Here is a 15509-nt window from a genome sequence, read left to right as displayed (position 1 = left end):
CACCTTTTGTGATGGGGAAGTGCAATGAGACACAGGAGGTATGATTACAGTAGTAACGGGGACCTGATTTAGAGCAGAGGCAGTAGGAATAAAAACGCTAGAGGTGGAGTCCAGATTTGGTGAGGCAGGTGAAAGCATTCTCTCTCTCAGTCCTGAGATTGTTCTTAACCGCGTGCAGGCAGGTGCGATGCAGGACACAGTACTTGACCTTTCAGGGAGGTCCTGTAGGGCAGACACATGCCGGCAAGTGGTTGCCTTTACCACAGCGGTGAGGAGCGAATGAAGTCATAATAAAATGGCGGCGTAAGGGACAGGACGAGTGATTTTGTTTGGGTGGATGAGAAAAGAGCCTTGTAGCAGAGGGTTCACTTGAACTGGCCATTAAGTGGACAGGGGCTCTGCAGCTCAGCAAGGCAGGAGAGGGCCTTCCAAGTGGAGAGAGGACTTGCTGAGGTCAGGAAGTTGTAAGTAGTTTGGCGCAGCCAGAGGGTGGAATGTGTAGAATCGTGTCAGGAGGTGAAACGTGAAAGGAGGCAGATGTAGAAGGTTTCGGTAGCTGAAGAATTTGGCTTTCGCTTTGTGGTAGCAGTCGGAGCCTACAGAAGGGTGTGAAGAAAAGAAGATCACCGTTGTGGGGATGCTGGTGCTGTAAGGGGTGGACAGTTGAGGAGGAACGGGACTGGGATCCCTGTCGAGGGATTAGTAAGACGACAGGTGCAACAAGCCATGTGGCCTACTCTGGGAGGAGTGGTGGGGATGGAGGGTAGAGAACGCACAAGTCCCGTGTTCTGGAGGGGGAAATCGGTGGGAACTTGGTGACTGGGGGTGGAAAATGAGGCAGAGAGGGAGAGAAACAGGATTCTCTGGTTCTAGTCAAAGGGTACTGGGCGTCTAGAAGTGCCATTAGGAAGTGTGGTAATAGGATCATCTAGAGGGAAATAATGACATGGGTTTTGAACATAAGTGTGAGTCAGATACACAGGAACTGAGACAATTATTTAATAACTTGGGAGAAAAATAAAGGTAGATCTGTTCTCAGAGTGTGTTCGGAACAAATGGTAGCCATTTTATTAAAAACTATACAAATAAAGAAAATAGAGGCATATCTTTATCTCATCTTATCATGGAGGAGGGGTAAGAGTAGTGGAAGGATGTTTAAAGGGAAAAATGTATTCGTTTGCATGAAAATGGACAACTTCTTTATGTCAGTGAGCACACAGGCCCACGGGATGCCTGGGAAAAGAAATTATGATCTGATAAAGAGCTTTTATCTTAATATATGGAGTTCATACCAGGAAAGAGACTAAAATTCAATAGAAAAAAAATGGGGCCAAGGATATAGAGCCCCTCACAAGACAATTAAGGCTAATAATCATATGAAGTTAGCTACAGCCAAAGAGATGCAAATTAAAGGAAAAATGAGACGTTAGACTTGTATTTTCAATGGTCAGATTTATAAATATTAAAAAGAATAAAATTGGGGCGCCTGGGTGGCTCAGTCGGTTGGGCGACCGACTACAGCTCAGGTCATGATCTCGCGGTCCGTGAGTTCGAGCCCCGCATTGGGCTCTGTGCTGAGAGCTCAGAGCCTGGAGCCTGTTTCAGATTCTGTGTCTCCCTCTCTCTCTGACCTTCCCTCATTCATGCTCTGTCTCTCTCTGTGTCTAAAATGAATAAACGTTAAAAAAAAAAAAATTAAAAAAGAATAAAATTAACCAGGATTAGAACAGTTTGAGAGAAGTTAGCATGCTTATACATTGCTGGTAGGAGCCAGAATTTTGTTGGCTCTCTGGGAGGGCAGTTTAGTAACATAAATCAGAAACTTTTTCACTGGGCCTGGCAACCTCACTTTCTTAGCATTCGCCTAAAGGAAATAACTGCAAGGCTGTCACAAAACAGTGGTACATTGGATGAGAACCAGAACAGACTGGTATAATTTAAGCCCAGGGAGCAAGGAGTTTCAAGGAGAGGAATTAGTCAATTACAGAGAGGTAAAGCGGAAGCTGGCCCTGAGAAGTGATCAGGAGGTCTGGCAGTTAGACACTTCAGACCGCAAAAGCAGTCTTGGGCTGCTGGAGATTGGAAGCTCTTTGTGTAAAAAATTGGAGATTGCACTCATGGTCTCACATTCCAGAAATACTGGGGGTGAAATGAAGGTGGGGGAAGCGGTAATAGTCGACAGATCTCCCGTTTTCACGTTTAAAACTGTGGAGACGTGAACTGCCTTTATGGGGAGGGGAGAGAGTTAGAGGTGGGAGAGAGAGGAGAAAACTGACAAAGGTTGACAAGGGTATGGGATATGGAGCCCAGGTAGAGGGAAGTTCATCTGCAGATCGGGAAGGAGGAGGTCTGTTGCAAGGAGCAAGGAGTTAAGGCTGTGTGTAAATACAGTAATAAACTGGTACATATGGAGGTTTGGTTAAGGAGCAGGACGTGCTATCACCTCGGATAGTCTTCCAGTTCATCCCAGGATTCGAGATTTTCCCCCTTTTCCATTTGGCACAGTTTCTGAAAAGAACTGTCTGTGTTCTAATTGCTGTCTTCCAATTTTCTCTTGAACTCTTTCCAGGAAGCTTTTGCGCTCATTCCACCAAAACTCTGGATCAAGGTCACTGGTGAATTCCGTGTTGCTAAATCCAAGGCTTACTCAGTCCTAATCTTATTTTACTTGCCGGCAGGATTTAACACAGTCAATTCTTCCCTCCTCCTTGAAGCACTTGGTTTATTTGGTTTCTGCACACCATGCTTTCCTGATTTCCTTCCTACCCTGACAGCCACTCCCCTTCAGTTTGGTCCCCCCCTTATCGCCCATTCTTCATAGTACTGGAATGTCCTAGGACTCAGTCTGCTGACTTCGTTGCCACTTACCACTCATCCACTCTCCTTTGGGGATCTTTTCCTGTCTGATGGCTTTCCATACACTGATGCTTCCTAAATTTGTATCGCCGGCCCAATCCTCCCTCTTGAGCCGGGCGGTGTAGTTAGCTGCCTACTCAGAGTCTCCACTTGGAGATCTGATAGCCATATCAAACTTAAGATGTTCAAACTTGAGTATAGCCATTAAAGCTACCCTCTTACAGACTTGCATCTCAGTGACGTTCATTCTCTTTTTTGAGTTCAGACCAGACACCTTGGAATCATTTTTGACCTCTACCCCCCGCCTTTGACCTCTAACGCCACTCCCACCCCCACCCCACCCCCCGTATCAGCCCACACGCTCATCTTATTCTTTGGCAAATCATATTGGTCTGTCTTCAGAATACGTCCAGAACGGAGTCGCTTCTCATTATCTCAGTCATGTCCGCCTGGTTCTTACAACAGTCATCTCTTGCTTAGACGGTTTCAGTAGGCTCCTAATTGCTTCTACCTTTGGCCTCTTCTCAGCATATCAGCCACAGCGATCCTGTGGAGGTACTTAGAGTAAAAGCCGAAGTTGTACCATAAGCCCGCAAGATGTAGTTAGCCCCAGTTACCATTCTGACCCGTTTTCTTCTGTCTGCCTTGTTCGTGTCTTCCACGCTGGCCTCTTTACTGTTCACTGAACACGCCTGGCACGTTCTCCCCTCCAGGCCTTTATGCTTACTATTTATTGCATTCGTCTGGAACAGGCGTCTTTATACCAGATACCTGCGTGGCCTTCCAGTTACTTCCTTTTGGTTTTAACTGAAGTGCCACCTTCACAGTGAGCTTTTTGGCTGATGGCTTCACCTAGAAAGCCACGCTCCTCCCAGGGCTGTGCCTTCCCTGTCATACTTGCTTTCTCTTTCTGGCTGTTGTAACATTTTTAGCTTCACAGTCATCCTATGTTGTAAGCAAAATACCATCGCTGTTTTACACACTAGGAGCCTGAGATTTATAGACGTTTAAGTGCTGTGCACGTCACGGCGTCACGTTGCTAGTGAGTGAGTGAGAGGGCCAGATTTTGAACCCAGACCTCAAACGCTGCAAACTCTAACTCCGGACTCTTCTGATGCTTTTCACTCCCTTGGGTAATTGAGAGTGAGTGGAGAAGTTGCGATCCACGATCACTGAAGCTAGGCATTTTTGAAAAGACCTTCAAGTTAAGAATTTATCAGTCGCTTGAAAACAAGTGTTTTCTGCATTTTACTGTGCAGGAAGTTAAATGTTTGAAAGTTTTCATCCTTTAGAAGAGCACAGATGATTTACTTTAATAAAATCAGGATACTTGCCTTTGAAGGTAATAGAAAGAAGCATCTAAATGATACCCAGCAGGTCAAGTCTGAGATAAAACCGAACCAGTAAAAACGGTGGCTCCCTCTCACCACCTACCCTGCATCGTTCAGGTATGTGCAACACTTGGGAACTTGTGACACCAAGATGTTAGACATTGCCCCAACTCAGCTGGCTGGTAAGGAGTGCAGGTGGGAAGAGCCCACGTGTTGCAGGAGTCTATCTTCCCTGGAATAAAGTTCTTTCCACAGAGGTCTTTCGTTACTGGCAGAGGTTTGCCTGGATACTTAGCCGTCCAGACACGTTTAGCATTCCATATGGTAAGTTTCTTTTTCAAAATAGTTTTATATCAATTCTGTTTTTAAACTTCTCTAAGGTAACATAATTTAGTAGGACTTTCTAAAATCCAGCTTTCGGGGGCGTCTGGGTGGCTCAGTTGGTTAAACCTCCAACTTTGGCTCAGGTCACGATCTCGCGGTTCGTGGGTTCAAGCCCCGCATCGGGCTCTGCGCTGACGGCTCGGAGCCTGGAGCCTGCTTCGGAGTCTGTGTCTCCCTCTCTCTCTGTGCCTCCCCTGCTCGCTCTCTCTCTCTCTCTCTCTCTCTCTCTCTCTCTCTCAAAAATAAATAAACATTAAAAATAAAATAAAATACAGCTTTAGTATCACTATCTGGGCCTGTAGGAAATGGGAAGGTAATGCAGTTTGGTTTTGGCCTTTATCTTTTTTTTCGCATTTGAAAGTTTGTCAGTATAGCTTAGCGGTTCAAAATTAGAAGACTAAAGGTAGACGGACATTTGAGACTTGTTCATTCTCTGCTAGCCACAATTTAACCTCCGTTTCAAAGGATAAGATATTGAAATTAACAGAAGCAATAACCAATGTGTGGACTAAAAGGTAACTATGACCTATCACTAAGTATTTGGTTATATATGAAAAAAGAATCACAAGAATTTTAGGTCTACGTTTAACTCCGTGCATGTGTGTGTGAGAGAGAGAGAGATCAATTAGTATTTAGGAGAAGCTGACAGTTTATACGCAGGAAGCCAAGGCTTCGGAATATATATGATATACTAACAAATAGTAGACGTTGGATAAACATTTGGTGAATGGAAGAATTAATTACGTAGTGACCTAGTTACCCAGCTGGCGTAGAGCTTAGAGCCTAAGTTTCATAGCTTCTAGCATTTTCTGCTCACCTTATTAATTTTCTGGATTATTAAATAGGGTACATATAACTACAAGTGGCACCTTGAGAACTTTATGTTTTATTTTTTAATTTATATTTTGCATCTTAAGAATTTTAAAATGGTTTTTCAAATACCACAGGAAGAGAGAGACGAATAGCTAAGTGTGCTGAATTACAGCTTTATATAGAAAAACGAGAGAATCGTATATGTGGAATTGTTGGAAACTGCTCTTTGGTCGTTTTCCTGGCGACACGGAATAGGAAATAAGTTTTGATTAATTTAAGAACAGGATTTATGTAAGGCTGTCATAGAGTATGTTAAGCATTTCTGTACAGCTAAATAAGACCTGCTTCTTGCAGTAGGAAAAGGCTCTGGGAAAGGAACTTTATTCCAGGAAAGACAGACGCCCCCAGTGCAGGCTCATCTCAACAATTTACCTTTTTGAGTTTGTGTCTTCGTTGAAAGTCGTGCTGGTTATTGACTGGTACTTCTTGTGAAAGAAGACTGTCAGAACCCGTCAGTGCTCTGTACTCGTTCTCACAGTGTGACCCGGGAATCCTTACTCTCTTCCATTGGGCCCACGAGGTCGAAACTGTTTCCCCAGCGATGCTAAAACATTATCTGCCTTTTCCACCATCATTCTCTGACGAGTGTCTAATGGAGTTTCCAGAGGATGCATGTGATCTCACAACAGATTGAGAACAGAAACAGATTTGAGACTCCAGGTTTGCAGAGGTGAACAACAACTGCCTCTCTTCTCACTGTATTTTTTGTTTTGGAAAAAGAAATGTTATTTTTCATAAGAATCTCGACAGGTAACAGGTTTGTTGTTTTATTAACAAATGAATACTTCAAGATTTTAGTTAACTGCGTTGTCATTTCAAGAATATTATCTAAGTGGAATAATGTACGCAGCCTTTCGGGACTGGCTTTTTTCACTCCGCATCATTCTTTGGAGATAATTCCAGGTTGTGTGTAGCAATCATAATTCATTCTTTTTTATTGCTGAGAACTGTTCTGTAGTACAGATGTACCATGGTTGTTTACCCACCCACCCGGTGAAGGATGTCTGGGTTGTTTCTAGTTGGGGGCCATTGCAAATAAATATGCACAGGCTAACGAGTGAATGTAAGTTTTCATTTCTCTGGAATAAGCTGAACAGTAGCTGCACGTTAGTTCTTTAAGAAACCGCCAGACTTGTCCAGAGTGGGTAAAGGGTTTCTTAGGTGTAAAAGTTTGACATCCACTGCCTTGTACGAAGGCGGTTGTCAAAACTGGTCCGTAACATATACAATAAGAAAAGTTTCAGGGGCGCCTGGGTGGCTCAGTCTGTTGAGTGTCCAACTTCGGCTCAGGTCACGATCTCACAGTTCATGAGTTCGAGCCCCGCATCGGGCTCTGTGCTGCCAGCCTGCTTCGGGTTCTATGTCTCCGTCTCTCTCTGCCCCTCCCCTGCTCTTTCTCTCTCAAAAATAAATAAACATTTAAAAAATTTTTAAAAAGAAAAGTTTCTTGTGTTGATAGCATCAGGTAAGAAAATAACTTTTTAAAATTCTCAGACTTTTAAAGGCCAAAGGAAGTAATGTCTTATTCTCTGTAGTCATAGAGCAAGGTCCAGTATGTTGACTGCTTTGCAGTGCCGTGAATAAAAAACGTGCATGGTTTTCTCCTATATATTTATATAGCAATATTATACATTTTAGGACTCTTGAACATTTCAGGCTCAAGCATGAGCCTGAGAACAAATTTTTTTTTTAGTGCATAATATGTGCCAAGAATGGGGAATACAAGAGATAAAGAAGATACTATCTTTACCCTCAGAGAGCTGAGAAGACAGATAAACAAGAAGGCAAATGTTGTAATTGCTGAAATGAAGGTATGTGTAAAGAGCAGCAAGGTCGTAAGGGAAGGGAGATGTCCCCGAGACCAGGAAGGAGGCTGAAGGGATTCGACAGAGCAAGTAGTCTAAGTAGGAGTTTGCCCGAAGGACACGTAAGGAGAGTCTGAGCCTCTCGGCGCTGATGAGTCAAAGGAGCCATAGGAGTTTCCCATCCAACCATACTGTGCTGGTAATCCTTAGCTCATTGTCTTTTTCCCTGGGCTGGATCTCCTAGGTTAGGGACCCCGAGGATTCCTTCAGTCTGAGTTAAAAATAACCTCAGGAGACATCTGAATAATACACAGTTTTGGAGTTTGCAAATTGACTAAGAAAAACCATAGCTCTTCCGAGAGTATCTGTGATGCACCAGGATATACTTGTCTCAGCAGGAAGAGCAAGCCTGTTACTTGTAACTGGAATCAGGTAGAAAATACTACCTTCTCACCCCCTTTCCATTGTACTGCCTGTTTTTCAAGATATTATTTAAAATGTGTTGTAATATTCCCAGCCGATTTAATAGCTTCTGTCTCTTTACTCTTCCTGGAATATTAGCTAAACAGATGACATAGTTTTGTAAAGATACACATTATACTACATTTTATCTTTGTATTATGAACGATATTTAAGACTATTATTTATTTAACGTATTTTAATACTTCAGATTGTGCTCACAGAATATCTGAAATCAAAAGTATATGTAAACACGGACATATCCTCCTATAAACATAGATGTGCTTCTGGCCACCTAGATGTAGCCAGAGTGCTCAAGCAAATTGTCACTTGTGTGGTCTTTGAGCATTTACTGAGCCCCTCCGTGGGAGGTCCAGCTCTTAAGGACCTCATAGGTTAGTGTGAGAAGTGGTACATAAGGTGTTGGAGTGGATTTGCACACAAAGAAGGAATGAAGTCATCTGCCCGGGTTGGGAGTAGAGGGATGGGATTAGGGGTTGGAAAGACAGGATCAGGCTGCCTTTGTCCTTACAAAATTCATACACTAAGGCTTTCATGAAATGCCTCCCTTCTTTCTTATAATTACTTAATTTACTTTTGGGTTATTTTGAAGCGAGAAAGAACTAGATTTATCTCCCTTATCTCTCACCAAGTAATTATAAGTTGTTTGGCTTTTTGCAAATCATAAAATCTGTCTGAACTTTTGTTTCTTTAATGATAGTAATAATAGCTAATACTTACATAGCACCTATTATGTGCCAGGCTCTGTTGTACACACACACACACACACACACACACACACACTTATTTATTCTATCAGCCCTTTGAAATAGGCACTATTATTACCCCCATTTTCCATCTGAGAAGGAAGCAGACACAGAGACATTTGGGAAGGTCACAAAGCTAGTAAGTGACGAGAGTGAAGATTTGAACCCTCACGGACCGGCTTGAGTATGTGCCCTTAACTGCTTATGCTATACAGCCTCACAGTTCTTTAATCAGTATTTCTATGCTGACCACATGTTAGCGATCTCCACATGATAATTTTTCACTTAATATTTGTTTCATGGTAGCAGAGGTATTTCGGGGGTGGAGATAATGCTGTTATTTGGTATTTCGAATGGGAACGTGTTATTTTTCCACATGAAAAGATTGTGTGATAAATAATCAAAGAACGAAAAGTCATGTAGAGACTTAGAAAATAGCTAAAACATAATAGTCTGAAGAGAGATGCTTCCTTAGTCATTATGTGGGAGGCTAGAATTGCAGTATATTTTCCCGAGGAAGAGAAAAATTAGAATAAACACTATCACAAAGAAAGAAGAGCCAAGGATATGTGAATTTTCTTGCTAATTGGGTCAGGAGTAAGAGTCTGGGTACATTCTGTAGTAGGATACCCGGTCTGTCTGCCTGGGACAAATGATGTTTCTCCCCTTAATCTCACAGACCTGCACTGACGTTTAACCAGTTATGATGCCCAGAGGGTAAAGAACCAGCCTCGTGAGTTACAAGAAGCATTTGCTCTCTTCATGTTGGTACTGATACGAGGCTAGATCACAGGCTGCTGCTGTTGTTATTTTGTCAAGTAATTTTTAAAAACAAACAGTTGATCGCAGATCAGTCCTCCCCTCTGAATCCTGTCCCATCCGTTCATAATTTATGGCCGTTCTTGTCACCTTGGTTGAAATGTTAATGTTGTCTCTCTAGTAAATACTCCAAATAAATAAAATAGTAAGTGCCTAAGTGTGATGGGAGGAGAATTTCGTCATTGAAACAAATGTCGGGAGCATTAACGTGGTGTCCTACCCTCTCCGTTCTTAGGGCGGGGAGACCCGAGCTTTGTGATTCCCCCGCCCTGAGTGTGTCGGGCCTCGGATATTTTGATCTGCCGCGTACTCCTCAAGCGTGTCTTGTGCTCAGAAGCCCCTGAGACTGCAGAGAGGCTCTTGCCCGGCTCTGTCTGGCTGACATGCCCTGTCCCGACTCAGAGCGCACGTTCTCCCCCTTTGGAAAGTATTTCCGGCTCTAAAGCCAAACTTGAGCTAGATGCCACCTAATTCATCTCTCTCCGTATTCGCGTAACAGCATTCTTAGGATGCTTATGATGCTTTCTTAGAGTATACTGAATTTTAATAACGAGTTTTCTTAACCGTCCTCTCTCTACCTCTCCCGTCTCCTTGTTCAGTGTTTGGCACATACTGGAGGCTGTAAATACTTACAGAAGATGAATATAGACAGCTGCTGCCTTTGGGGTTGATTTTTAACTCCCGGGTGCTGCTGGGGAGGGGGAGGGGAGCATTCCTTACTAGCCTCGCACTAAACGGGAGAGGCCGTCATGAGAGTCTTAAGGCTGGAGAGGAGACACACACACACACACACACACACACACACACACAATGCTGCTTTGAGTAAGCAAGAACAAATCGAAGTGTGGAATAATAGGAGGTGGAATCGTAATTTATAACACATGTTATCTAATTGAATTACAGTGGGCCTCTTCCTCTAATGGCATAAAAGAGTATTGCACTTTATGGAGTTTGCCCAGATGCTCTTTATGTATGCCGCGCGGTCGTATATTTCTATAAACTGTGCTACAGAGAGAGAATATTCAAATCATACGTATTTTGAAATCCGTATTTTCTAAACAGTGCAGGGCAAAGGTCGTTTTTTAAACAGGCACCGAATTATCTTTGAGACAACGTTGCAAAGGCAGCCTGTGGTATTGCCTGGCAAGTGCATAAAACCAGAAGCGAAGAACCATGGCTGAGACGACAGATGCAAATGCATTGCGCGGTATACCTCACTTTGCATCATTATCATACTGCGTAGATTAAGTGGCGTTAGAAACTACCACTGAGCAGTGCAGTACTGGAGGATTTCAGTCCGTAAAACACACGGAGTTTTTCTTATGTGTCACCGTAGGTGGCATCTTTGCTTTTAATCACAAGTTCTGTTTTCACCGAGAGCCGGGCAACACAAGTCACTCTTCGCCAGCTGGCAAATTCGTTAATTTACTTGTTGGGTTTCCATGGCTAATTTATCACCCGATGTAGTTATTTTTGTTTTGTTTTATTTTACTTTACTTTTTGACGAAAGATGTCAGCCAGTATTGGCACTTTTTAGCCTGCCTTGATCGATAGTAACTCCTTTTTTGGTTTGTTCTGTCTGTCCAGAAAAACCCTGCTTTGAGCCAGATACATCGCCGTCCGGGAAAGCGAACCACACCTGACGCGGAAGTCGAACGTATGAAGATACAGAGACCGCTTTGGTCGACTCACAATGGGAACGACAAGCGAGGAGCTGGTGTCCGTGGAGCAGACCTCTTCGTCCTCCTTCAACCCTCTGTGCTTCGAATGCGGCCAACAGCACTGGACACGAGAGAACCACCTGTACAATTACCAGAACGAGGTGGACGACGACCTGGTCTGCCATATCTGCCTTCAGCCTCTGCTGCAGCCACTGGACACCCCCTGTGGACACACGTTCTGCTGCAAGTGCCTCAGAAACTTCTTACAGGAGAAGGATTTCTGTCCGCTGGACCGGAAACGGCTGCACTTCAAGTCGTGTAAGAAGTCTAGTATTCTGGTTCACAAGCTTCTGGACAAGCTGCCAGTGCTGTGTCCGTTTTCTTCCGCGTGCCAAGATGCGATGCAGCGCTGTGATCTGCGGGCACACCTTGAAAACAGGTAAGCGAGAGCCGAGAGCCGCGGAGGAAAGAGGAGGAGGTCTAGGTTTTGGCCCCAGGCTGCTCCAACAAAGAGAAACGTCAGAAGGAGCACCACGGCATCGGGAAGTACAGGGACAAGTCGAGAGAGGCGGTACGTAGGTGGTGCGGGATGGCGTTCCATATGCTGGTTTATCAGAGGCGTGGATACGAAAACCAGAGGGAGGAAGTGCCTGCTCACGTCTTGCTGGTATAATGTGAGGCTGTTGCGTTCACATGGGTGGCAAGATACAGCGACAGACTTTTCCCGAGGCGGCTTGGCAGTTTGCTTCAAAAACCGTGAAGGGAGCTTATTATCCTAAGAAAATAACTCAGAAGAAGGAAAAAATTGTATATGAAGCCGTGCTCACTGCAACACTGTGCAGAGCTCAACGCATCAGAGACTAATTCCAGTAGGGAAGGGTTAAAACCGACCGTAGTGCCTCAACTCCATCAACTCCGTGGGATGTGATGCAGACGGTACAAATGGTAATTTTGTTGCAGCATGGAAATGAGTATACGTGATTTTATTTGCCCACGTCTTCTAAAGATCTGTATTCAAGAACTAGATCGAATAAGGACGAGGGGTTAGAAACTTTAAACCATTTAGTGGGGATTTTTGTTCTTATAAAGCTTTTTAAAAGGTTAAGTAGTTTGCTGATTATTTAGTGGGTTTTCGAATTTGGCTTTGATAAAAGACTTGATCTTTAAAATTATTTATATACCCTGGGGCGCCTGGGTGGCTCGGTCGGTTGAGCGTCCGACTCTTGATTTTGGCTCAGGTCATGATCTCACGGTTCGTGAGTCCAAGCCCTGCGTCGGGCTCTATGATGACAGCTCAGAGCCACGCTTCGGATTCTGTGTCTCCCTCTCTTTCTGCCCCTCCTCTGCTCACGCTATCTGTCTGTCTGTCTCTCTCCCGCCCTCTCAAAAATAATAAACATTAAAAACAAATTAAAAAAATAAAATTACTTATACCCTTAGGAAGGGTTAAAATACATCTCTTTTGTCTTACGTATGTAGAATCACATACTATGACAGAAATAAATGTACTGATTTATAGGTTTCAGAGTTAAGCCACTTGTAAAGTATAGAGCTGTGATTGCCGTGGAAAACTTCACGGTACAACACGTGAGAGGTTTACAAATAATCGTGCAAGTCTGGTATGGAACAGCTCATCTTTATACTCCCACCTAAAATCAGGACTGGAGATTATCTAATCTAATCCCCTCACTTTAATAAATCAGGAAACCGAGTCCCAAAGATTTAGAGCTAGTTAATGGTATGGTAAGTTAGCCTAACCTTCTAATATTCTTCTTTCCCACTCTAATACACCATGCTGACTTTACCACAGGTCAGACCAGGTTCTCTACCACCACATGGTAGTAAAAGCCTCCTATAGACATGAGTATATGTGGTCATTCTGCTCGTACGCATCGGTGTCGTAAAATGAGGGCACTCATTAGAAATAGTTAAGATATATGAGAAAGAACAAAATGCTATTGGGACCCCATCAAAATAGAAAGCTTCTGCACAGCGAAGGAAACAGTCAGCAAAACTAAAAGGCAACCGATGCAATGGGAGAAGATATTTGCAAACGACATATCAGATAAAGGGTTGGTATCCAAAACCTATAGAGAACTTACCAAACTCAACACCCAAGGAACAAATAATCCAGTGAAGAAATGGGCAAAAGACATGAATAGACACTTTGCCAAAGAAGACATCGAGATGGCCAGTCAACGCATGAAAAAATGCTCAACATTACTCATCATCCAGGAAATACAAATCACAACCACCATGAGATTCCACCTCACGCCTGTCAGAATGGCTAAAATTAACAACTCAGGAAACAGCAGATACTGGCGAGGATGTGGAAAAAGGGGAACTCTTTTGCACTGTTGGTGGGAATGCCAGTTGGCGCAGCCACCAGTGGAAAACAGTATGGAAAACATACTGGAAAAGAGTATGGAGGTTTCTGAAAAAACTAACAATAGAACTATCCTTTGACCCAGCAATTGCACTACTAGGCATTTATCCATGGGATACAGGTGTCCTGTTTCGAAGGGACACATGCACCCCTGTGTTTATAGCAGCACTATCGACAATAGCCAAAGTATGGAAAGAGCCCAGACGTCCATCGAGGGATGAATGTATAAAGAAGATGTGGCATATATATATACAATGGAGTATTACTTGGCAATCAAAAAGAATGAAATCTTGCCATTTGCAACTATGTGGATGGAACTGGACGGTATTATGCTAAGTGAAATTAGTCAGAGAAAGACAAAAATCATATGACTTCACTCATATGAGGACTCTAAGAGACAAAACAGATGAACGTAAGGGAAGGGAAACAAAAATAATATAAAAACAGGCAGGGGGACAAAACAGAAGAGACTCATAAATACGGAGAACAAACTGAGGGTTGCCGGAGGGGTTGTGGGAGGGGGGATGGGCTAAATGGGGAAGGGGCACTAAGGGATCTACTGAAATCATTGTTGCACCATGTGCTGACTAACTGGGACGTAAATTTGGACAATAAATAAAATTAAGAATTTTTTAAAAAGAAAGAAAGAACTAGATGTTACTAAAATGTCCGAAACGTGAAGATTTACAGAAAAATTGTTCACATCGAAGCTGTATTGTCTAGGACGAGGCAAGAAAAAGGGGGGGGGGGGGGGGGGGTGGATACAGAGACTTTCGAAGGTGCAGGTGGCCTTAGGGTTCTGTGTGTCCTCCGCCCCCAGCAGGGGTAGAATCGGAGCACAACAGCAGAGACCCTGTGCAAATCGACGCCAAACTTTTGAATATGGGATTCTGGGTTGGGTGTGCTTACGGCGGAGGTTGAGGAATATTTTAGGCTTATCGTATTTCTCTCAGTTGGATTACTGTTTTTAGGGTAACAGGTTTGTCTTGAGGCTCTTGTGGACATCAGTCATAGGATGTTAGAAGAACTGAACAAAGTCTCAGTTTGATACTAATTATTTTGAGAACATTGAGGTAGACATTGCACAAATTTTTAGGAACATTCACTTGACTAAAATGCCCACGAGAATTTGGTATGTAGTCGAAGTATCATTAGTATTTTGGATCAAGCAGTTTATGGGAATTGCAAACTGTCCTTTCGTTTGTGAGCTGATAAAGGCTAAGCAGTTATGTCCAGTTGAAAGTTCCATTTTCCAAGTAAGCTTGTTAATATTTGAGCTACACATTTAATCATTTCCAAAGCATCTTAGGCCCGTGTAGTGAATGATACACTGGAAAAGGTGAATGATTTGCTTGACATAAACAGCTAAGAGTGACTACTGATTATCAAAAATAAAAAGATAAAGTATAAAATATAATTTTTTTAAACTTTATTTTTTAAATTTTTTTATTTTTTTAAGGTTTATTTATTTTTGAGACAGAGAGAGACAGAGCATGAACGGGAGAGGGTCAGAGAGAGGGAGACACAGAATCTGAAACAGGCTCCAGGCTCTGAGCTGTCAGCACAGAGCCCGACGCGGGGCTCGAACTCACGGACCGCAAGATCATGACCTGAGCCGAAGTTGGCTGCTTAACCGACTGAGCCACCCAGGCGCCCCTTAAACTTTATTTTTTGAAAGAGAGAGAGAGAGAGAGAGAGAGAGAGCCAGCTAGGTAGGGGCAGAGACAGAGGGAGAGAGAGAGAATCCTAAGCAGGCTCCAAACCGTCAGCACAGAACCTGATGTGGGACTTGATCTCATGAACCATGAGATCATGACGTGAGCCAAGATCAAGAGTCGGACGCTTAACCAACTGAGCCACCCAGGTGCCCCTAAAATATACTTTTTTTAATGTTTGTTTATTTTGAGAGAGAGAGGGGGAGAATGCAAGCAGGGGACAGGCAGAGAGAGGGGGGAGACAGAGGATCTGAAGCGGGCTCTGTGACGGCAGCACAGAGCCCGACGCGGGGCTCAAACTCTCAAACCATGAGATGGTGACCTGAGCTGAAGTCAGATGCTTAACCTATTGAGCCACCCAGACGCCCCTAAAATATAATTTTTATACCCCATTTGAACAGATATATGTTGAACAGCCCTACCTTCTTCTAATTTCTCAATTAAAAATGTTGA

At 43.4% G+C, this 15509-nt stretch overlaps 1 protein-coding gene across 7 annotated transcripts in view; it reads left to right on the top strand.

The window, feature by feature from the left end:
• Positions 1 to 15509, top strand: part of LNX2 (ligand of numb-protein X 2) — an 80598-nt gene that overhangs the window by 33030 nt on the left and 32059 nt on the right. For all 7 annotated transcript variants that reach the window (XM_042939410.1, XM_042939039.1, XM_042939333.1 and 4 more), the window contains one exon: positions 10882 to 11394. In XM_042939410.1, the coding sequence (XP_042795344.1) occupies positions 10988 to 11394 (407 nt within the window). In that variant the 5' untranslated portion in view covers positions 10882 to 10987. The remainder of the gene's footprint in view (positions 1 to 10881; positions 11395 to 15509) is intronic.

Source organism: Panthera leo, chromosome A1 (genome assembly GCF_018350215.1).
Source record: "Panthera leo isolate Ple1 chromosome A1, P.leo_Ple1_pat1.1, whole genome shotgun sequence".
NCBI classification, from domain to species: Eukaryota; Metazoa; Chordata; class Mammalia; order Carnivora; family Felidae; genus Panthera; species Panthera leo.
This window is presented reverse-complemented; position numbering and strand designations above follow the sequence as displayed.